The following is a 24,731-nucleotide window of genomic DNA, read 5'->3' on the forward strand; positions in this document are numbered from 1 at the left end:
TAAACATGGTTTGTGACACTTTAAGTAGAATAGAAAGCGGAGGGATTGATTAGTCATTAATGTCCAATTGGCTCCATATGGATGTTGCAATAATAAAGCCTTTTTCAGAGTAGTAGCAGAGTTATTGAATTAGAGGTTTATGTTTCCTCAGAGCTGACCTTAGGGAATTCCCTTTTGGTTCTTCTTGTTGATCTTTTAAAGAGAATGGAGTTTCTAATAGAAAAAAAATGGAAGTCTTATCCACAATAACACTTGCTCATAATCCTGCGACCAAGGAATGCATTAATTTAGCATCATTTTAATCCCTGCTATAATTTCAGTCCTTACTGCTTTCTTTACATGCCATTGCATCTTTGGTGGGGCAGTATTTCAGAGACCAATTAGATAGTGGCATGAACTTCATAACTGGTAATGGGCTCCTCTAATGTGCTTAGCTGTGCAGGGAAGTGGCATCCTTAAAGAGGGAAAGTTATGTTCCAGACAAGAAATAGTGGACTCTAAATTTCAGTTCTTTCACAGCACTGAGTCACTATTGTAGCTTTGGGGTAGAGGAAGTGCACTAGGATGAAAGTGAAAAGACCCAAATTCCAGATCTGGCTCTGCTCCTTATTAGTATACCAGGAACTCATTACTTTAGAGGGAGATCTCATAATGGCTCTGAGCCTTGGTTTCCTTACCTGTAAAGTGGGTCAAATGATATCTACCTTCCTACTCACTTCAAAGGATTATAAAGGGGATCAAAATAATGTATTTAGTGAAAGCACTTTGCAAATATTATCTTATATAGAACTAACTATTTAGCACACCTGGTGTTCCTATCCTAGAAATTGACCTCTGGCCTAATGTATCATGAATGGCTCTTTGAAGAATTTCTTTGGTATTCTGATTAGAATAAATGTCTATTACCAAAGTGTCTAATGAAATTTTTCTTTATGTGTATAGTATATGTCACAATCTATCTTTATAGTTTATCCAGTGACTTTCTTGTTATACACATGTTCAACAGTTGAAGTAAATAAAGACTTAAAAGAACATTTGGATGAAAACAGGATAATGAAAATTTACCTATGACCTTTCCCCACATTGGACAATTGAAGAAATCACATTTTAGTCAAAGTATCACCAGCAATTCCTTTTTTGTTCCTTTCTAAAACATTGGTCATTTTGTCTATCATAGGTCACTCTTCCCCGCCCCCCATAGGTCACTCTTTGCTAACCTGTCTATCCAATGTTTTATAAGATAAAAAGAGCAAACCATACTCTTCAATCCTGGCAATCCCTTTTACTCAGATGTGATGAACACATCACTTCCCTAATGATTAAGGCTCCTTCTCAGCCATGAAATGTTCTTTGCCCGCCAAGTAAACCAGTAGGATGGCCAAATCTCTCAATCTTTCTCTCTCTCTTTCTCTCTCTCCCTCCCACCTCCCCCCACTCTAATTTGCATTGCAGGCAGCCTTCTTACACTGAAAGTAAGTTAACATTCTGGCAGTAATCAGGAAAGAGAATTTAGCAAAGGGCTTCCACAGTCAGGACAGACAGCTGTCAGCCATTGCAGAACAGTGAATTAGACCTCCATCATATTAAGATAGATTTGGTGGGACAAACATGGTGAACAAATTTAAGTAATTTTAATACTCTACTTCTTTTCTAATTTCTTATATCCCCTTCTAAAATTTCTTCATATTCTACATTTTTGTTTCTAATGTAGTCATCATCATTTTCTCTATTAACTCAAATAAGGGACTATAAAATATATCATGTAACTCTTTCCAAATCCCACAGGAGAAAATCAACATTCTATTGACAGACTGAAGTAGTCTAAAATAGTATGATTGTCAACAATTCTGTCGAGCAACCTGATAGTAATATCTATATCTTTTTTTTTAATCCATAAGCAATCAATTATAGCTTTCCCCCCCCTCTTCTTAATACTTCTTTTTGGTAAATGAATCCATTTTTTAGTTCACAGTGGTCTGAAAATGCCACACACTTCTCAGGTTTACAGAGAAAAGAACCTTTCAGAGAAAGCAATTTTGCTTGTTTGTTGGTTGATTGGTTTTATGTTTTATTTTATTTTATTTTGCTTCTTATTAACTAATAATTAAAACAGTTTTACTTTAAATAGTGTCCTGTTATATGCATGAACCACCATTTTTCTGTTTTCAAGTTATTTTCAATTCTTTTTATTATTACTAAAACAATGATATTCTTATTTAAGTCTATTTCTGCATAGATTAATTCCATAAATCTATTTCTGTATTTCCCTGTGTTTTGGGTAAATACCCTAGGAGAGAAATTGCTGTCATATTTTACTTAGAAGAAACTGTTAGAAAATGATTATTCCATTTTACAATTCCACCACTGATATATCAAATTTCCAGTTGCTCACTGTCCTTGCCAAACGTTTAGCGTTTAAGCCATTCTAGTGCATGTGGAATGAAATCTCATTGTGGTTTTAATTTTCATTTTCCTGATGATTAATGATATGGAATACCTTTCCATGTACCCACTGGCTCTTTTTTTTTTTCTATAAAGTATTCGTTCAAGCTCTTCTGTTCATTTAAAATTAGATTTTTATTCTTTGTTGCTTTTTGTAGAAGACCTTTATATGTTCTAGGTGAAAACTTTTGTGTGTATTGTGAACAGTTTTTCCTGTTCTTTGACATTTCATTTTCTTAACAAAGATTTTGATGAATGTTTTAATTTTGATGTAGTTCGGTTTATCACTTTTTCTCATACATTTATTGCTTTGCATGCCATATCTGCAACTCTTTTTGCTCCAGAGTCACTCTAAAATATTGTCCTTTATATTTTTTAAGGAGTGTTTATAGCTTTTGCTTTTAGTTTTAAGTCATGGTTTACCTCAAATTATGCGTTCCTCCACCCCTACTTTTTTGTGGAACTGGCATTTAATGAACCCAGATGCTCTACCACTGCACTGAATCTCCAGCCCTTTTTATTTTTTGTTTTAAGACAGGGTCTCACTAACTTGCCAGGTGAACTTTGAACTTGGTGATCCTCCTCTCCCAGTCTCCCAAATTGGTGAGATTACAGGTGCTCACCACTATGTCCAGCTTCAAATTAATCGCTTTGTGTAGCATGTGATAAACCAAGGTTTACTGTTTTCAATATATGTATCCAGTTGTCCTAGAACTGTATGTTGGAGAGGCTATCATTTTCTCATTTTAACAGCCTGGATCTTTATTAAGATATTTTGAATTCTGTTTCTTCAAGAATGCTTTGGCTATTACTGCTTTGTGTTTTATATAAATTTTAAAATCAACTTGTCAATGTCTATAAAAATATACTTTTGGGATTATTATTGGGATTGAATTGAATCTATAAATTCAGTAAGAAATGATGCCTTAACAATATTGAGTCTTCTGATTCATGACCATGGCATATTCTTCCATTTATGTGGATCTTCCTTAATTCACAAATGTATTGGTTTTGGTGTAGGTGTCTTGAACACTTTTTGAGGAGGCTAAATGTATTCCCAAATATTTTATTTTGTGGTGGTGTTATGAATGAATGTAAATTTTAAAATATTTTAATTGTAGCTAGTGCATAGAAATATGATTGATTTATGTTTTTATCTTATATTACAACACTATTAAATTCACTTTTTCTAGTAATTTTTTGTAGATTTCTTAGGAGTTCATATGAACAGATAATATTATGGGCCCTTTTCCAATTTATATACTTTTTCCTTTTAAATTGTTGGTTAGCAAGGGTGAATATTTTCCCTTGTTCTTCATCTTAAGGGAAGGCATTCAGTAGTTCCCTATTAAATATATTGTTAAGTGTAGGTTTTCCTTAGATGCCCTTTAACAGAATGAGAAAGTTCTCTTCTATTACTAGTTTTCAGAGATTATTTATCATGAAAGTGTATTGAGTTTTGTCAAAACTGTTTTCCAAATCTGTGGCAGCAATCTGTTTTTTTCCTCCCATTTGTTCTGTTAGTATTAATGAATTGTATTCCCTGATTCAAATTTTAAACTCATCTTAGTTCCTGATATAACTCCTGCTTGTTCATGCTGGACATATTACATATTCTAGATTCTGTTTGCTAATATTTTATGAAGAACCTTTGTACTCATGTTCCCCTCTCTATCAGGGTATGCTCCCTCATAAAATGAATGGCTAGTTCTTTCTGCCTCCACTCTCTGCATTTTCACACCATCTTTTTGCCTCTTTCTTGAAATTTGCAAGTGACACCATTCAGGAATGGAGTTTTGAGTGGGAAGGTTCTTAGTCATAAATTCTATTTTTTATTATCTGATGATTCATATTTTCTATTTATTGAGTAAATTTCATTAGTTTGTCTTTTGAGGAATTTGTCCATTTCATCTGAGTTGTCAAATTTATTGGAATTAAGAATTCATAATATGCCTTATTATCGTTTTAATGTGAGTAGTACTGATGGTGAAATTCACTCTTTCATTCTGGATACTGATATTTTTTGTTTTTTCTCTTTGTCTGTTAATCATTCTTAGAATGGGTTTGTCAATCTTATTGATCTTTTCAAATTACTAACCCTTGGCTTTTTAAATTGTCTTTATTGTGTCTGTTTTCTATTTCATTGATTTTTTTTTTTGCTCTTTATGCATTCTGAAAATCTCTGACTTTAAATTTAATTATTTAACTTCATCTCTATGTAATATAATTGTTGAATTTAATGGACTTGGTTTTTATAATTTGCAATTTTGTTTCTATTTGCTCCCTCAGTTTTTCATCTCTTTTTCTCCATTCCTGCCTTCCTTTGGGTAAATTGAATTCTTTTGAACGATTCTATTTGAATTATTCTACTGACTTTTAGCTACAGCTCTTTGTATCTTTTAAAATTGGTTTTTCTAAGAACTCACTACACATCCTTGAGTATCCATAGTCAAACTTTTCCCACTTCACATAAAATAGAACAAGTATAGAACTTTTACCACTTCACCTAAAATAAAATTAACAATTTACTGCCACTTACTACCTTTGTCCTTTAAGCTAATATGCTATTGTTGTCCCATATTATAGCTCTATATAGGTTGAAAGTCCCCAATACAATGTTTTGTTTTGCATTAAATAGTCTGGTATGTTTTAAAACACTAAACAATTAGTCATTTATTAATTAAATCTATTGAAGGAAAAAGTCACTTAGCTTTAAGATTTTCTTCCTTGTGGTATATCTGGTTTTTGTTGGACATTATTTCTACGTGTTCTGTAATAACTATGCTTTAATTTTTTACTTTGTATATTTCATTAACATATATTAATTGTATGTGTTAGTGGGAGTCAGTGTTATATTTCCATACATATGTACAATGTGCATTAATCATCATCAGTCACCTTTCTTCCACTCTGGTCATCTCTTGGCAGCATTCCCAACCCTAGAAATCACTTTTCTACTTTCAGGGTGACATTTCTTAGTTTCTACGTATGAAAGAAGACTTGCAGTATTTTACATGTCTGGTTTCTGTCACTTAATATGATGTCCACCAGTTCCATCCATGTTATTGAAAATGGCATTTCATTCTTTTTTTGTGGCTGAATAATATTCCACTCACATATTTAAAATATTTTTTATTAGTTCCTTTTAGTTATACATAATATTGGGGTTCATTTTGACATGATTATACAAGCAAGGCATATAATTTTATCCAATTCAGTCACCTTCCCTCCTTCCTGCTCATTTCCTTTCCTCTACTCTACTGACTTTGAATCATATGGTCACTGGATAAAAATCCTAGATTGCCTTTTTCTTTCAATACTCTAAAGAAGTTCCATACTCTTCCAGTCTGCCTTGTTTCTAATGAATAATTATTCATCACTTGCATGATTGTTCTCCTGTATGTAATGTCTATTTTCTCTGGAAGTTTCTCTTTGTTTTTTGTTTTCAGCAGTTTAACTGGATTCTTGGTGTGGTTTCTTTGTATTCGATATGCATGCATTTCTCTGCATGTCTTGAACTTGTTAGTTGATGTTTCTCACCAAATCCAGGTAATTTTCATCTAGGTCTTTGTTTCTGTTTTTGGTCTCTGGGTCACATTTTCCTGGTTGTTTGGACAACCAGTCATTTTTTATAATATATATTGTCTGTTGTGGATTATAAATTATATGCCTCTGGACTCTATTAGTGTTCATTTTAAAATGTTAATTTTGTAGCAGGAGGCCACTAAATTATTTGCCAATTGCATTAAACTTATCAAGGCTTAGTTTTACACTGTGTGAAAGTTTATATCAATTTTGCTTTTAGTCCTAGGTGAATCTTTAGTCTTGGTATGTAGAATTTATTTCTAAAGGATTGCCCCTCTGGGATTTCAAGGCAAAGTACCAGGTGTTTATAAATCCCCTCTAACTTTATAGGATTCAAAACCAAATTCTATTTCCCTTGCAGTGGGCATCAGCTGACATAGCTGCTCAGATTTTTCAGATATAGAGCCCTGTTTTTCACATAGCTCACTCGAGTCTTCCCTATACATGTGAAGTTCAGGGTTCAGTCACTTGGAAACCTCAAATTCTGTCTTTGACACATTAAGCAAAATAGACACTGTTGGCACTTGCCACTCAACACTGAGCAGACGGGGGAGCATATTCATGGTAAAAGCTATGAAAACAGAATTCCATTTAGTAAAATTCCCTCCCTTGTAGCATGGAATTCTCTCCAGTTTCTGCTGAATTTTGGTAGCTCTCAGATGTCTTCATATAGTCATCTTTTCATATTTTGCCCAGCATTTTTAATTATTATCTGTTGGAGATTTTGTCTGATAATAGCTATTATGCCATTACCAGAACTGTATCCCAGAACAGAATTTTTAATGCCAGTAGTTTACATATATAACATTCATTCTGTCTGATAAAATACAAGTCTTCATAGGCCTTTTAGAAGGCATTTAGATACCTTATTTTTCTCTATTCTTTATTATCAATTCACTTGTAATCACTGAGACTATTCAGTGGTAATTTCTCATTCGGTTTCCATTTTGATCTCTTCCAGAATATATTTGTTCATGTTACTCCCCTGCTTAAATACCTTAAAGACTTCTTAGGTTGGAATTCAAGGTGCTTAGCAATCTGGCCTCTATTTACTTTTCTAATTTCATCTGTTAGTACTCCCTCTTTTTTCCATAAGCCCAAACCACAGCCAGCTTCTTTTTATCCTTCAAACTATTGTGCTTTTGTTATAACTCTGTGCCTTTATTCATACTCATTTCCCAGCCTGGAATACTTTCAAACTCCTACCTGCTAGGAAAACTTGCTCTCAAGTGCTCAAGTGTCACTTTATCTCCAAAGCCTCCCTAATATTCATCTCTGTCTACCCCAACAATCTCTTCTCTGCTTTCATGGTATTCTAAAATTTCCTTTGTTAGGACTGTTTTATAATTTTTCATTTATGTGTCTTTTCCTCACTAGAACAACTTCCTTAAAAACAAAGTACATGTGTTATTTAGCTTGCATGCTCCATCGCAGTGCTGGACATATGAAATTTGTCAGAAGTATTTGCTGAATTAATGCATAAATAAATTATTACTAGACACATTATAGAATTAGCCAGAATTCTTCCTTAGGGAAAATTTATATATGCACAAACCCACACCAAACACTCACTCATTCATTCAGATAGCCCTTGGAATTTACCCAGGAAGGGGCCTCTCTAGGATTAGTTCAGGACCATTGCCATCGACTATGATGGTGAAACTAGACGTCATTCCAACCCACCTGGAAAAACTCAATTTTCTGTCTTCCCTAAATCATTCTAGTCACAATTTCCTAAGGAGGTCTTTGTCTTGGTGATTTCTATTTTCTCCCTGTAGGTTAACTATCTTTCCTTGCTTAACTGAAAGTTTGCATTTATACAAACTGTGACTGAAGAGATGAAGGATAAATTAACCAAGATGAGCTTCCTAGGGGAAGTCATGTGGAGTAGAGGCTCTGGCCCACAGGGACCATGCTTCCCCTTGGTATCTTAGGGTGGTGCTGTTGACCTCCTGGCCTTTCAGTAACTGTCATTTGGGACTGCTAGTGCTGATAGTCTCTTAGATAAGCAGGAAAGAGTAGTCCCCAGGTGCACAGCTGTGGGTCAAGGCTCCTTCTAATTGCTGTCTAGGAGAAATCTTACTTTGAATGCACATATGTTTCCTCTGCCATTAAAACAAAAGGTAACTTCCTTATAGAATGTTAAGCCATTCCTTAGGACAATTTGATTTTGGATGCCAGAAGAGTGTTATCTATTTAACAATGAAATATTTTGTTTTTACACTTAATGATATCTCAAAAATGAATGAAACAGTATAAAATCTTACCTGATATTTAGAATTTTAGAGTGAATTATAATAGAAAGTGAACATTGGGCTGTAGATATACAGATTAAGGCATACCTTTTGAAAACAGTTGATAGTATTCTATAGAATCTTCCTTATCTATTTAAAGGAGTTTCAAAAAATACTTAATTTCTATTCTTTAAATTTCTGAATTATTCAGCATATATAGTCATGTGCTGAAACAACAATTCCCTAACCAATTTCTTTCATGAAATGAATTTTAGGGAATTTAGGATGCTTTATAAATGTTCTTTTGCCACACACAGTAGCATGCATCCCTGTAATCCCAGCGGTTCAGGAAGTCTGAGGCAGAAGGATTATGAGTTCAAAGCTAGCCTCAGCAAAAATGAGGCACTAAGCAACTCAGTAAGACCCTGTCTCTAAATAAAGTACAACACATATATATATTCTTTTGTGACTGATACTTTTATAAAATTGTGAATGTGAGCTTCACTCAAACCTAAATTCTAAGTTCAAATAATAGATGAGTTGTCACCTTTCAATGAAAAATAAAATAATATTGAGAGATATTTTCTATAATATATATGGTCAAAGAAATATTTGTTGCAAAGCATCTTTCTGCATAGTGCTCATTTGAGTGCTTCCATAAATTCTATGGAAGTTGTACATCAAAGAGTCCCTGCAAAAAGATGAAAGAAACCCTCAACGTGTCTTTGTGGGGTATCTGTGGTTTACAATATTGCATTTCCTGCAATATTAATAAACTGAGGTATAAGTTCAGGAAAGGATAGAGGACATTTCCTCAGGATGTTAGTGATAATTATTAAGGCAAGAGTAAGAGGCCAATTTTCATATGCAAAGTTGGTTTATTGCTGTTTTGCCCTGGCTGCCTAAGTAAGAAGGAGGGTGACATCATAAACATAGTTTTATAATCATAAGGTAGCCTTAGAATACCACATATTAAAAAGATAGGTAAGAAAGGAGGTGAAATTAAGAGGAGGGAGAGGAGAAAATACCGGGAAAAAAATTGGTCCAGGTTAAGATTTTGCAAAGGGATCTGTGCACTGCAAATTTCTATCATTAAAAGACATGGTTCATCTCTGCTCAGATATCAAGTCCAATTCAAAAGTAGTTTCACACTTCAGTCTCCCTGAGTTAGTCTCTTCTCAAATCTTGATTTGTCTGCCACAACATTCCTAGTTTAGCTTAGGATGCCCCCATTTGTTTTTCAGTTCACTCCTTCAGGAAGAGAGAAGAGTTGACAAGAAGAGATGTTCACATATCTAAAGCATTTTCTATTTTCCCTTCTTCCTTCACATTTTTATACTATGCACTGTTCTTGAGTTTCTCCATTTTCTGAAGCATTTCTTATAAGTCCTTGAGATCCTCTGTGTTATGAATTCAGTGTTGTGTAGATAATATATGCTGTGAGGGGAAGGGGAGAGGTCATTGCAGAGCAGTTGGTGCATGTGGGACCTGAGTTCTGTTCCTTGGGCAAGGGGAGGTAGTGTTTAGTAAAGAAAAGAGACAAAGAAACCTATGCTAAGACTGATATAGCATAAGAGGAAGAGAAATTGGGCATAGTCTGGGAGAATCGATAGTATGGAGTAGAAGATATAGAAGCTCTCTCTGTACAAGCAGAATCTAAAAATTTACCATGATTTCTATCAGTCTTTAGAAAATTAAAAATTCCAATTTACAATGAAATACATACTTTAAATGAAGAAATAAATAGAAGCTGACTAGTTGGGTTTGCTAGAGGTAAAATAGCTACAACAGCAAAAACACATCTCAAATGTTAATCACCTGTGGCATAGTAGTTAACTTAGAATAATACTGAAATGTTTTTGCATCTGACATTCTCCACAAACCTGTCTCCTTTTATGTGTATGCATGCCAGTATATAAATTGCTGAATCCATGTCAGTTGTAAAGTAATGGCACTGAGGGCATCATAAATTACCATGGTGATCCTCAGGAGAAGACACTGTCGTATCTGAATGAGTATTTCACTTCCAGAGTAATGTATGCCTTCATCTGGCCCAGCAGTCAGCATATTGCCCTGTGTTGATGGATATTGTCAGCTGGAAGCTACACTACATTTCACTGCACAATAAACATGGCTGTCAAACCCATATAAAGTGAAATCAATTTATCCTGTATGGTCAGTGCATTTTAAATGAAATTAATGTACTGTGGGTATGGTGGCAAAAAGGTAGCATATTAGTTATGCATCTTGGGATCTGAGACTTTTCATGTAAGGCATCATTCTGTCTAGTAAGCCTAAAAAAAGGGCTGTTTATAAAAAAAATATGTTTATTTTTGCATGATTTTCAGAAAGTGGCCTCTCCACCCTCCTTCATGTTTAGGAAAAAAATCACAATATTAGCTAATTCCATCCTTTTATCCTGTCTTTTGTTTACAATAAATGATGAACATATTTGCCAAATAACAGTGTGCTTTAATGTTCTAATTTATTACTGGTTTTGACACCAACAAATTTATACTTAACCAAGGTATCTGGAAATAGAAGGACCAGAGATTGATTAGGTTGTGTTATTTCTATGTAAGTCGGCTGAGCTGAAAGGATTTACTTTGTCCAGAAAACAGAAATGTGGGGTTTGCACCTACACTTTTGGGGGAAGGCTTTCCTGCTTATGCATAGAAGTACTGACATCAGTCCAACCCTTTTTATCTTACTATAGAAGTTCTCAGTGCATAGGGAGATAGGCAGTAATTGCCACATGACAAAGCATATATTGGTATGTCACACTGCAGGTGGGCAGGGGTTGGGGTCATGAAGATAAGCAAGAGCTTCATTCATTCATTACATTTATTAACTAAAATTCTATGTGCCAGATATTCCACTAGATCTAAGGAATACAGCAATGACAAGAGCCATCCCTTGCCCCCATCCTTAAGGAGCTTCCAATCTATTATGTTACTAGAGTCAGCTTTTCAGAAATTACACCAGAAATTTAAATATAGTTTCATAGGTATTAAAGAAATTCCATTAAACAACAGAAAAATATATCAGGACCCTTGAAATGAACACCTCTACTAGTCTACTACTTTTTCATAAGAATTGAAAACCACATATTTTTTCACTTAATATTTATTGTCTAGTATGTGAAGAATCCCAGGTATTCAAGAACAAGTGCAAGATAATCTCAAACTTCAGAGATCTCATGTTCCTAGGGATGGCATAGAAAGATCAGAGGGAGACAGTCAAATAAACAATAACTACTTTGGGACATGGAGCCTGAAAACAAGAAGAAATGCACACTGCCTGGGAGCATCGTTGCAAATGCTGTTCTTTTAGCCTGAACACCTTAATCATCTGTCTTTACTCCCCTCTCCCGCTTACCTGCAGATTCCATGTCAGCCTTTGAGCCTCAGCAGGAGCATCACATCTCCTAGGAAGCAGTAGCTGACCATCCTGTCTGCTTCTCCTTTGCACCTTGTTAACTCCAGTTTTGCAGCACTTACCACACTTTCTGGTATAAGTGCCTGCCTCCCCTCCAATTCTGAGCACCTTAAAAGTAGAAGCCACTTTATTTGCCTTTGTATCCCTAGCACCTGATGTAAAGCCTAACTCACAGGAATTGCTCAGTCATTATTTTTCCTTGAATTGATTCGTTATGAAACATGCCAACATTTGAATAGGATTTGAAGGATGTGTGGGACTTAGCATGACAGACTAGGAGAAGCATGGTGCAGGCCAAGGGACAGTGCTGTGAAAAACAATTCTCTTTGGGGGAATTTTGTTTGAGATGGCTGTGATTTTTGGCATGTGAAGCTAAAATGACAGGGAAGAGCCTGCTTTTGAAGGAAGCAATCACAGCAGGAAAGTTTGCTATAAAATAATGCCAGTCATTACTTGATCACCTGGAGTTGATTGCAGTAAATGTATCAGCTGTATGAAAATATGCAAAGTTAATTCTGTCCAGTGTCCCTTTGGGGCTACATAAGAAGGGCCTGAAGAATTATCATCTGAATGTCTTCTGCTCCCAAGAGATCACTTAGAAGAGACAGGCCCAGGGCTAGCATTGGAGCCAAGGCGACAATCTGTAATGTTACTTTATCTCTATAATAATTCTTTGCACCCATCTTGTTCTTCCTGCCCTGACATTACAGGAAGTAAAGCAATGAATGGCTCTGCAGCTAAACTACAGCAGTATTATTGTTGGCCAACAGGAGGTGCCACTGTGGCTGAAGCACGAGTCTACAGGGATGCCCGAGGCCGTGCCAGCAGTGAGCCACACATCAAGCGACCAATGAATGCATTCATGGTTTGGGCAAAGGATGAGAGGAGGAAAATCCTTCAGGCCTTCCCTGACATGCACAACTCCAACATTAGCAAAATCTTAGGTGAGTACAGGGGCACAGCTAACGCTAACCTTTCACCCCATGAGTGCTTCATGAGTGGAAAACAGGGGCAGAACTAGGCTCCCAAGGGGGACTGTGGCTGGAGAAGCCAGATGAAGTTTAGTCAGCTGCAATAGCAGCTTTTGTCATCATCTCCTCCTCCTCCTCCCCAGAACATGGCATTAGGTTTGGGACTTACCGAATTTACCATAGCAGGTGGCTAAAAAACTGATTTTAAAGGCAGACTATAGTATCGTGTTAATATTGTGAATTTAGCAACTCATAAGAGGAGACTGCTAAACCAGAATCATGGGGACTAGATTTATCTCTTTATTCAATCTTTTTAAATTTGTAAGTTGCTATATAGCCTTGGAAATACTCACAGATCTTAGGTTTTCTGCTCTAGTATTCTTGAGTTCATGTGTCCCACTGAAAGAATCCAGGACTAAGGTGAACCCCAAAATGGTGTGAAATTCATAGAGTATAGAACAGAGCCTCTAATGATAACTTTTAAACTTGTAAAATAAAACTACATTTATTTTAATAAGATATGACTAGTTCAAATTTCATAGCACTGTGCTGAATACATAGACCACAGGGAAGAGCCCCATTTTGTGGTAAATTGCCAGAGTGATTCTCCTGTTTCTCAGGATTAAACTCAAACCTTATTCTCTTAGCATAAAGCTTGCCTAGCACAGATTATACAGTTTAGAATTATTGTGCTCAACATATTGAACATATTTTATCCAACATGCAGCATTACAGTCAACATGTTTCCTCTTTAAAAAGAAAAAACACAGAAGGCACTGTTCTACTTAAGCTGTCATAATGTGACAAAATCTCAAAGGGAGCTGTTTAAGAAGCTGAAAAACATTAGAGACTTAAACTGTGGTTTTAATTTTTTAAATGTTTTGTTCAAAGGCAATAAATATTTAACCTGAGTAAATATCAGTGATCTGGACATATACAAATACACATGTTTTGTTACTGTATAAATAATTTAACTAGATTCTGAGACATTTTGAGGCAATGACCTCTGAGAAAATTTAAAACATACATAAGCTCAGATAGTGATGAAATTTTAAAATGCAGGTTTTTCTCTTTTTTTAAAATTTTGACTTCTGAATTTAAAGATGGATATTTAACGTCATTATAATTAAGTGGGATTTTTGCTGTTTCAGAGATTAATACATAGAGATGTTGTTCTTTTTAATTTAAATATCCTCCATAGAGATGTTGTTCTTTTTAATTCAAATATCCTCCAAACCAAAATGGTCCTAATGAGCAGACTTTTTTTTTTTTTCAAATTAAAAGACATTCTAGAAAATGCCAGTGCTACTTTGGCCTTATAATTTGATATCTGACGTTGAGATCTTCATATTTGTTTCCTGTTGGTTTAGTAGTAATGTGAGCGAGCTTTCAGATGGGTACAGATCCTCTCTGTTTCCACTTTGGCAGCTGTGGAGAATCTATATTATTAGTGTGTATTCTGTGAAAAAAAAATTATTAGGAATACAGTAAGTATATTCATTAAAATGTAAACTTTTAAGCCCAGGCATTTCAAGAATACCGAGAATCCTCTGTTAACTGGGGCTTAAAGCTGCTGGGAGCCAGCAGAACAGAGAAAAAACTATCTGCATAGATGTTCTACACAACTTTTGCACAACAATCAGGAAAAAACAGGGATGGATGTGCTATTAAAGCAGACCAGGATATTGCTGGCTACGGAGAATATTTGTACAACTTTTCCATTTGTTTATGTATGAAAAATCTCCCCCAAAGAATAGCTAACATCCAGTCTGCACAGCTGTTACCGCTTTTTCACCAGCGAGACACAAAAATGCAATTTGATACATGTAAAAAAACACATCCCTCCTTCGTCAAGTGTTTAGATAATTCTTTATAAACAATATTAGAGAAGTGAATGCTTCTCCTTCTTCCTGTATAAACCATATTAAAAATTTTTGTACTTTTATTCATACAACTTTCAATGGATGTGTTTATAATACTTGAAAATGGTATATATAATTCCAATGGTACCTTCCTGTTCTAAAGCTATAACTTCTGAAGTAGAGTTTTAGTTGTTTTTTTTTTTTTTAAATTATCATAGACCGGGGAGACAGTGTGCACAGGAGACTTTTATATATGGAGGGATAGCAACATCAGCTGACATCTTATCAAAGGTCAACTTTGTTAAAGATGCTTGGAGTATTGAGAGATGTTTGAATTTCTGGAACCAAGAAAGCTTTTCCTGTGAATCCTGTCATTCTCAAAAGTATGCTTAGCAAGTTCAGGCTTTTTTAACCTTGTAGAAAGAGAGAGAGAGAGGCAGATAACTAGGGAAAGACGTTGGTATAGGAGATGATCTTTAAACAGCAAAGATATATTTTAAAATAACAGTATCATCAGCCTTAAATCACTGAGAGAAATAAATACAACAAATGCATTTTGTACAAAATTTTGTTGTTTTGCTCTATCGTCTAAAAAACTGGTTGGGAAATTCAGTGGTATGTGGCAATAGGAGCTACCCAGAACAGAGGTGAGTGAAGCAGTGCCAAGGGTCCATCTAGTCATATTTGCCTGGAATATGTTGCCTTGACCCTTTGGGTAATTAGGCTGTTTTTATGTCTAGGATCTCGCTGGAAATCCATGTCCAACCAGGAGAAGCAACCTTATTATGAAGAGCAGGCCCGGCTAAGCAAGATACACTTAGAGAAGTACCCAAACTATAAATACAAACCCCGACCCAAACGCACCTGCATTGTTGATGGCAAAAAGCTCCGGATTGGGGAGTATAAGCAACTAATGAGGTCCCGGAGACAGGAGATGAGGCAGTTCTTTACAGTGGGGTAAGTATTCCTGAATATGGCCATCTGGGCTTTCCTTTGCAGGAAAGTATAAACCTCAGGATGGCTACTGGTAGTATGTTTGGGAAATAGATTAGAGAAGGGAGGAGGTTGGGACATGCTGGAGGGCTTTGGCTGTGAGAATCTTTGCTGTGTCACAAGTGGGCAGCCCTGCAACGTGGCTCCTACGCAGTTCAGAACAAACCTGCAGCAGCTCACTCCCAACTGATAGCCCCTTTTCATTGTCTTCCATTCTAATCTAAGGTATTCAGTGCCCACACACACAGTTTTTCATACTTTATTTAGACAGACACACAGGGAGAAAAAAATAAAAACTAACTTTAAGAAATCCCCAGAAGCTTCTCAGCTTCTCTGGGTGGTGCTTCTGACTCTAATCACAATAGTCTGCTTTTGTTGTGGGATCTACCACAAGATAATTGGCCTTGACATTGGTTAGAAGACCTCATTTTTGGCATGAGATCCAGAACTCCTGTTGCAGTAAATTATTCTGTGGTGGAAGCAGTAACAATGTGGATTTTCTTGCTTAAATCAGAAACTAGACATGTTTTTGATATCTTCAAGTCTGATTTCATGTCATTTTGTTTAAAAATTAGGTAATAGATTTCTGGTATAAATTTCGACTTGGCTGACTGGCTGTCTGCATTCAAAAGAGGCCCCTCCTAACCACAGTAGTCAGGATAAGTGGGGATGCAGATGCCTGTAGATTCCAGCACACCCAGACCTAGAAGCACAGCGGGGTGGAAACCAGGGGACCATTCTCTGGCTGAAGCAGCTGGAATCAGACACTTGGGAAAGGGCTTTGGAGAGAGACAAATGGAGGAAGCCAAAAAGGAAGCTGCATTTGTTGTTAGGGTGAAGGAGAACTAAGGAACTATTTCGTGCCTTGGAATAAGAAAGTTTTGCTTGAAAGTGAAACAAGAGATACCTTAAACAGGAAGTAAAGAGCTATTTCTGTGTAAGGATGCTCAAAAGATAGCTCCTTGGAACAAAAAGCTGGTTTTAGAAGCATGTGTTTGAAGAATAAAACTAATTTGTATTAGTAAATAAAATATAAAATTCAACAAGCCAGTGAAAGTCATCTGGGCTCTGAGTCTGCAGCACCTTAGTGTCTTAGGGAGGATTATGCCTTGAAGTTTGGGGGTCAGATACTGACCAGGTCAGCAGCTTGAGCTGGACATTTACCTTCTCTAAGCTGTTTTCTCACATATGAAATGAATAATAGCACCTATCATGTACAATTATTGAGATAATTCAGTGTGGCACTATTTTCAAAAGTATGTTACATCATGCTTAGTATAGTACCCACAAAGATGAACTCTAGCATTACCATTTCTATTTAATATGTATTTACTATCACAGTAAAATTGTATGCTATATCACAGTAGATAATCAATAAATTACTTTATATTATTGTAGCATCTTTGGGGACAAAGACTGGCTTAAGCCACTTTATTATTTGAAGATTCTAATATATTTGTTAGCCTGTCTTCATGCTAAAATAGGATTATTAAATTCCTCTGTATTAGAAATGTTTGCATTTTTAAAAGTAATATTTTTAACACAAAAAGTACAATGCAATATAATTGGACTATTCACATGATGGAGGATTTATGAAAAATTCCAACTCATAATGCTCTTTGATTGTAGAGTCATAGGTAGCCAAATACAAGTTTAAGATGATATGGTGGGCTGGGGATATGGCTCAAGCGATAGTGCGCTTGCCTGGCATGCATGCGGCCCAGGTTCGATCCTCAGCACCACATACAAAGATGTTGTGTCTGCCAATAACTAAATAAATAAATAAATAAATATTTTTTAAAAAGACTATATGGTAAAGATCTTCTTGTAACCACCTCCCTACTAGTGTATATCTTATATATTCTCTTTTGAGCAGAGAATCAAAAGTTTAAATTTGAGATCCTCTGTGATTTCTGCCCTTCTCCCCAGTTATGTCCCCTGTGTACTGGGTGACAGTGAATCTCACCACAGTCTAAAAAGCTATCAAATGTACTATTTTAGTTCCCTGATAATGTATTTGAAAACATGAATTGTAGTAATATTATTTATCTTTGTTCCCTTTACTAAAGGGCCAAGGGTACATTAAAACAGCTATGAATCAAAATAGCACACACCAGTGCTTCTAAATATATAAAACTTAAATAACTACTAACATCTACCACTTATTGCTTATGCTGTGCTAGGTGTTTGGATATACAAATAATGTGGTCCTCTAAGTCAGAGAAAGGAACTGCTTTAAAGCAGTCCTATGGCTCCAAAAGATGAGAAGTCTCAAAGGATTAAATCCAGGTCTCAGCCTCCACCATGCTGGCTTCATAGGAGCTGTCCTCACGGTGTTTCCTCAAAACATGCCTGACAGCCCTGCTCTAACACAGCCATGAGTGTAGCTGTACCTCTTGAGCAAGAGCTCTTAGAAAACCTGGAGAAAATGAGGGGTGATATTGTGGAATAAAGTGTATAAAAGGATATTTGAAATTTAGAGACGAGGAATGCTGTTCCTAATAGTGTAGGAGAGTTCGTTGTGGAAGGATGTTTTAGACTGTGGATTGGGGTCATGATCAGAATGTCTTGTTCTTTAATCTTCAATGCTGAGCATTTTCCTCTGCCCAGATTTGGTAATATTTACTACATAAAGCCAGGTATTATTCCCAGTTATGGATTTGTGTTTTCTTTTAAGTAGTTCTATTTGATAGATTATTAGCTTCCTGAGACTCATCTTTGGAAATTGATCTTCATTAGTTGTGAGGTTATGACAAGAGAAGCAGGGAGAAAAACAAACAAAATATTCAAAGATTGCTATTGACTTCTTGATGGAACGGGAGTGAGATCAATTTTTATAGCTGATTTTGAAAAGACTTGCATAACTTTCAAGCCAATAAAACTATATATTACTCAACATTTTGTGCATTTTACTGACTGTACAACTGTAGCTGATGAGTTAGTTTTTTTTAACTTAGCTATTATGAAATGAATTTGTCAATAATACTGAATAAAGTTAGCTCTTACCTTGGATTTAACCCCTCAATGGCAGATTAAGTATCGGAATTTGATAGAAATCCTGATAAGAGTGCTACAAATGTAGAGATGATATTCATTTAGATGCATACAGCTACAGTGATGTCTTTTTCTAAACAATTAGGACCAAATGTATTTTCTGTATTTGGAAACTTATTTAGTAATTTGTTTGTGAACTAACAGAGAATCATGCAGGTACTATAAAATATTAACGTTGGGGTTACTACTTAAATAATAATAATGGTAAAATTATTGAATACTTATTGAATGCTCTTTACTGTACAGAGAGAATGATACAGATTATTACAACTACATAAATTTACAAGATAGGTAAGGTAATGTTTTCTCCATTATAGGGTTGAAAAACACAATGTTCAGAGATGTTAAATAATTTGTCTAAGGCCACACAGCTAGTAAATGGCAGGGCTGAGATTTAAACCAGGCACATGTGAATGTGAAACATATGTCCTTTTTACCATTACACAGAACTCTCAATTACAGCCTACAAATTGTCTAGAGGCTGTATAGTGTAGTGGTTAAGAGCATCAATTCTGTAGCCAGACTGTTCTGGCTTAAATATGAGATTTGTTTCTTTCTTACTGTAGGAACTGATGCATGTCTATCTTTATTTCTCTAAACCTTCCACCTGCCCTTGGGAAACTTATTTAAACTTTTTGCATCTTATATGTAGAATAACAATAAAAACAACAATATAAGTCCCTTCTAAAGACTGAATAACTTAATACAGGAAATACCTGACACTCAATGACCCCTAAATATTTAGAATAAATATTATTATTTAAGAAAAATCATACTATGTGCCCAGTGAATATTTGACTACTGTATTAGAATTATTTTCCTACTTCTTTATGCTATAAGTGATTTGAACATTTACCACTTTGCTCTAAATCCTAATGGGGTTAAATCACCTGTAAACTATGTACAAATATAGTTGAATTACATAGACCAGCCTCGCTGTTTTCAATATTGTCCTCTTGTAAAGAAGCTGTGTAAGAATCTCCAGTACATAAAGTATAACGATAGCTATTATTTCTATTCCTTTCTGTAATGTCAACCACAGAGATGTAAAGCATATAGCTTTATCTTTTCAAGAAACCAACTTTATTGTCTTCATTTATAGACTCTGGAAGGGTCTGAAGAGTCAGCAAATGATGGAGCTTTGCCAAAATAAATATGTGGTCCTTTGTAACTGGCAAAGCTAGACCTTATTCTAGAAACATTCTTATGATTTGAAAACCATGCAGCAATGCTAAGCTCTGTCAGGGCCAGCTTATACTCTTTACTTGGTCTGGGAAGGAGGGTTCTTAGTCACCTCTGTTTTATCAGCTGCATGTATACACTTTTATAAACATCTACAATTTTTGTTTTGATGTGCACATTCATTATTTGTAAAGCCCAATACCTGCCAGCTACTCCTATTTGTGAAATCTGCAGTGTTTGAATTTTGACTTAGAAATTGATCTGTAAAGGAAGGAAAAATGCTTTTTAGAAAGTAATTCCTAATAGACAAAGCTTGAGCCTGCTGGCTGGATTTTTCATTTTGTTCATTGATTAGCCAGTCAATTGGTAAGGGAATATTTGAAACCAGCTAGGTACCCAATATTGCACTAACTTAATACGGCACTAACTTAATAATGATTCTATACACATGAACTTTCAGCAAATGCTATAGTTCAAGAAGCTGGACACAAACATGAATAAATTAGCAAATAATAGTTTGTTATGCACACTCTCAGAGAACATATAGTGTTATGCATATAACATATAATGACATGCTAATCTTGATATTATAGAACGAGCAAATAAAGCTCAGAGGAAACGAGATTACTATGCATTAGGGCCAACAAACCATAGGGTATCCTTAGGGAAGGATCTTGAGTTTTGGGCAGGTCAAGCAGGTAGAAAGTAGATTCCTGTTTTAGGATAAAAGAAAACATGAACACATGGGGATGAAAATGGCTTGTTCAATAATGAAAAAGATGATCAGTCTAGAAATTTCCACTGGCAATAAAGAAAATGAAAGATAAGCAGGCTGAGCAATATTTTGGAAGTCCTTAAAAGTCACTTCTTCAGATTCAACTGTTATACTTGCTTAATTTTTTTAGTCTCTCTTTATGTTGATAATGACAATAAGATCACCATAACAGTTAGCTTATAGTTTCATATCCACAGAACCAGTTTAACTTCAGATGTCGTGTACTTCATGCGACCAGCCACCATCCCGGCCCAGGCTGCCCCAGAGGCAGAACTTTCCACCTTTCATGGGAGCTGTTCCTTTGTGAAACATGTCCTATTTTCAGAAAGTTCTTTTCCCCTAACTGAGCTATATTCTGCCTCTCTACTACTTTGTAGGCTGGGTCTACTTCTCTTCTTTGATCTCTCCTAGAACAAATCTTTCCCTTATTTACGAGGACAGTGATTCAATCCTCTAAAGATGATTATGTCATATCTTTCTCCCCCTTCTTACCCATACATCTAGTCTCACTCTTTTCTTTAGATTAGGCTATACCTACACTTTTCATTTGTTTTCCTCTCATTCACTAGTTTTGTCCATTCATTCATTCATTCTATGTATTCAATATTGAGTACCTTCTACGTTTTAGGTATTGTGTAGGCTCTGGAGCCATGTCAGTGAAAATTTCTGTGGTGATAAAGCTTACATTCTAGTGTTAGAAGTCAGACAATCAATCAATAGAGAAATAAATAAATATAAAATAATGGTAAGTGCCTAAAAAAAGCATACCAGGAAAGAGGCAGGAAGTTTAAGAGGATGGGTGCAATTTTAAATAGGATGGCCACAGAAAACCTCACTGAGAAGATTTGAGCAAAGACTGAAGCAGGTGAGTGCAAGCTTTGCAGACATCAGGGAAATTAAGTGGGCAGAGAAAGCAGCAAATGCACCAGTCTTGAGGCAAGGTTGCTCCTGGCTGGTTCAAGAAGAAATAGAAGGCCAGAATGACAGGAGAAAAGTAGAACAAGAACATGGGAAGAACAGTAGATATCAGAGAGAGAAGAGAGATCCCAAATGTGAAAAGACTTGATGGCCATTGTGATGACTTTGAGCTTCGTCACAGTGCAGGGGAGGTCACAAAACTGAGGTGGCAATGTGGTGAAATGATCATTGCATGGATGGTGAAGCCATTGAGAGTTATGGTAAGGGTAATATTAGAGAGAGAAACCAACATCTTTAAGGAATGAGGGGGAATGACTAGCACGAAGGAGATAAGGGTGTGGTGGGAGGCATAGTTTGGTAGCATGAGATTCAAAGATGAGGATTTTAAGATGTAGGAATAAAAGATAGTTTGTAAGAGACAATGAGGCACTAGGAAGGAAGCTACCATACCTCCAGGCCCATTCGAATGAGAGGTGTGGAAGGCAAACAGCCAACTCTTAGGAGGGCTGTAGGGGAGCAGTGTCCTAAAGAGGGCAAAGTGTCAGTGAGAGCAAGGTGTGGCAGTGACATTGAGTTCTAGAGGGAACAGGGAAAGATGTCAGGAATTGGAGGAAGGAAGGAGTGTAGGTTAAAGTGTTGCACAGAACCAAATGTTAGCCTTTGGGGACTTTTTTCTTTGTAGAGTCATTTCTCAGAAGATACCCACACTTTCCTGGATACCCTTTTTGCACTGGATACCCTTCCCTATATGCACTGCTATAGAGGAAGCCTACTCCAGCCTGGGCAGTGGCCCCGAGGATTGTTGTATAATCTATTGTTGCAACTGATCCCAAATGCCTCCTGAGGGCCAGGGCTCATAGATAGTCCAGCCTATCACCTTGTCATCCAGTGTCCTCCTAGACCCAGAAAAAGCTCTCTGTGTAGTTTACTCCAACTTCCCAATGGGGAATGAGAAGGGAATTATCATTGAGGACTTAATGCTTCACTTATATGTTCTTATCTAATCGCCTTGACAGGCTGTGAGGTGAATATAGTTATCCTAACATTCTGATGCTTAGATGAATAAAGGGGATGTCCATGATGATAATTAGCCTGCCCAAGATCACACAACCAATAACTGGTGGAGCTAGGATTTGAACCCAAGTCTGACCCTGAGCTCTTTGCACTATACCACAAACGTTTCTTCCTAGAAGGCCTTCCTGAAGCAAAGCCATCTCTCACAGTGATAAGTTCACACTCTAGCATTCACATACAACCCAAAACAGTTGTGTGTGATTTTGAGACCCTTACCAGAGCCCATCATTTCTTAAAATCCAGGGAGTAGCCCCTGAATTCAAACTATCACCACTTCAGACTTTGGCACTGGCTGTGGGCTCAAAACAGCCCTCTCAATCCACAACCCACATAGGCTTTTGAATAGCCCATGTGCCTCACTCTGGAAAGTAAGTTGTACAAATGCTGTATTTGCTTGTTTATTTTTTAATATTTCATTACCAGCTTAGAAGACCAGCTTAGAAGATTTTGATTCTGATTCAAATTGCTATGTATTTTTCTGACAGTGTGAGCTTGCCTTTCTCATCCCAGTCTTGGTATCTATCAGAGAATTTATGACAGGGAAGAACTCAACTCCTGGCTGTGGAATTTGTATTTCTTTACACAACCAGTTTAGCCTCTGAACCTCAACTGGTCACTTCTGCTGTGAAGAGGGAAAATGCTAGCCTTTGGTTTATTATGAGATAATATGAAAGCATCTATGTATATAGTCTCTCCACACAGAGTAGGAGCTCAAGTTAAATTTATTTAATAGACATGAAGATATAGATATTTTTAAGAATGAACTTCAAAAATGACAATCTTTTCTTTATGAAAATAAATGTCCTTTGTGGAAATAAAATGTCCCATTTAATAGTTTGTGTTAGTTGCAGAGTTTAGATTAGCTTGCTAAATTGGAAAAATCTGTAAAATGGGTTAATACTGCAGCAAGGTCTTGCTCTACACTCTAATAATGTGATTAAGGCAAAAAACATTTCTATTGCAATTATCAAAACTTAGTTACCAACTCAATGAGGCATTCACTGCCTTGGGCAGGTTAGCATGAAATTTAATATGTGAGAATTTACCCAAAACTTAGCAAAATGTATATTGCTTTTTAGAATTTGATTCAATGAGAGAGGGTAACCAATATTTTATAAGATGTTTCTATACATAGATTTATACTCCTCTATAATTTGCTTCTTTAAGGCAACCAAACTCAACAAATGAATTATAGAAATTGAAACAATATCAGTGCTTAGTGTCAATTGGGTGCTGATAGGTTCTATAGAAGTAAGAAACTTTTATGAAACAGCAAGCTTAGTATATCTGTGTATTTAACTCTATTAAGAATGATGGAATTCAAAAAAATCAGTTGACAACATAGGTTCAAATTCTGGTTTTTCCAGTATAAACACAGTACCTGAAGCAAGGCCTTGTTTTCTTTGAAAAATGCTAGTAGTAATTAAATGAAATCACATACACACAGACACACACACACACACACACACACACACAGTATTTTACATTTTATGTTAGTGAAAGGTGATGGAATTGTGACTATGTTTCATGGCAATCAAAGGATATTTTTAATGGTAGCATGGGCAGACACTGCACAGTATTTCCAAGTCATTATCATTCTTTCTCCCTCTACTTGACTGGAGGGAAGCTGGCCTCTGTGAGGAAGTATGCTTCTCCTGGACATGCCAGAGTAGCTGGTAACACAGCACTTTCCTCATGGATTCAGGAATCTTCCTGTGAGAGTGGGGTAGACAGAGTTTCAATGATAGTGTATAGGGTTAATAGCAATTGTCCAAGCAATAACTGGTCTGAAGCCAGAGCAAAAAATGGTGGAAGAATCTTCCAAAACTTTCATGACCCCAACTTTTACAATATATGAAAAAGAAGGCTCAAAAGGGCAGTGCCAATGACATTTTGAAATGAATACTCAGCCATAATTTACTGTCTCTAAAGACTGAGGACTACTTGGTGAATATTACATCTTTGAACATATTATTTAGGTATAGTCTCTGAGTTAAGTAGATCTTCAATTCTTGTGTGCCGGTTATAGTGCTTAAGTGAAATTAAGAGACAGAGTAGCCATGTCTCCTTAGACAGGCAGAGGTTGACCTTCACAAAGAGTCTGCTAAGTTTATGTGAACTAGGGTCACATTATGAAGAAGTGATCTGGTGTGACCAGGCCCTGGCACATGCTGGGATCTAGGATGAGGCAGCATGTCTGATG

General features: G+C 36.2%; 1 protein-coding gene across 30 annotated transcripts in view; it reads left to right on the forward strand.

Annotated features, from left to right (window-relative positions):
* Positions 1 to 24,731, forward strand: part of Sox6 (SRY-box transcription factor 6) — a 580,734-nt gene that overhangs the window by 548,703 nt on the left and 7,300 nt on the right. For 24 of the 30 annotated variants that reach the window (XM_078046426.1, XM_021727329.3, XM_078046425.1 and 21 more), the window contains 2 exons: positions 12,410 to 12,643; positions 15,273 to 15,489. In XM_078046426.1, the coding sequence (XP_077902552.1) occupies positions 12,410 to 12,643; positions 15,273 to 15,489 (451 nt within the window). The remainder of the gene's footprint in view (positions 1 to 12,409; positions 12,644 to 15,272; positions 15,490 to 24,731) is intronic. The other 6 variants (XM_040284698.2, XM_040284707.2, XM_078046429.1 and 3 more) reach the window with 1 other exon arrangement.

Source organism: Ictidomys tridecemlineatus, chromosome 4 (genome assembly GCF_052094955.1).
Source record: "Ictidomys tridecemlineatus isolate mIctTri1 chromosome 4, mIctTri1.hap1, whole genome shotgun sequence".
Classification (NCBI taxonomy): domain Eukaryota; kingdom Metazoa; phylum Chordata; class Mammalia; order Rodentia; family Sciuridae; genus Ictidomys; species Ictidomys tridecemlineatus.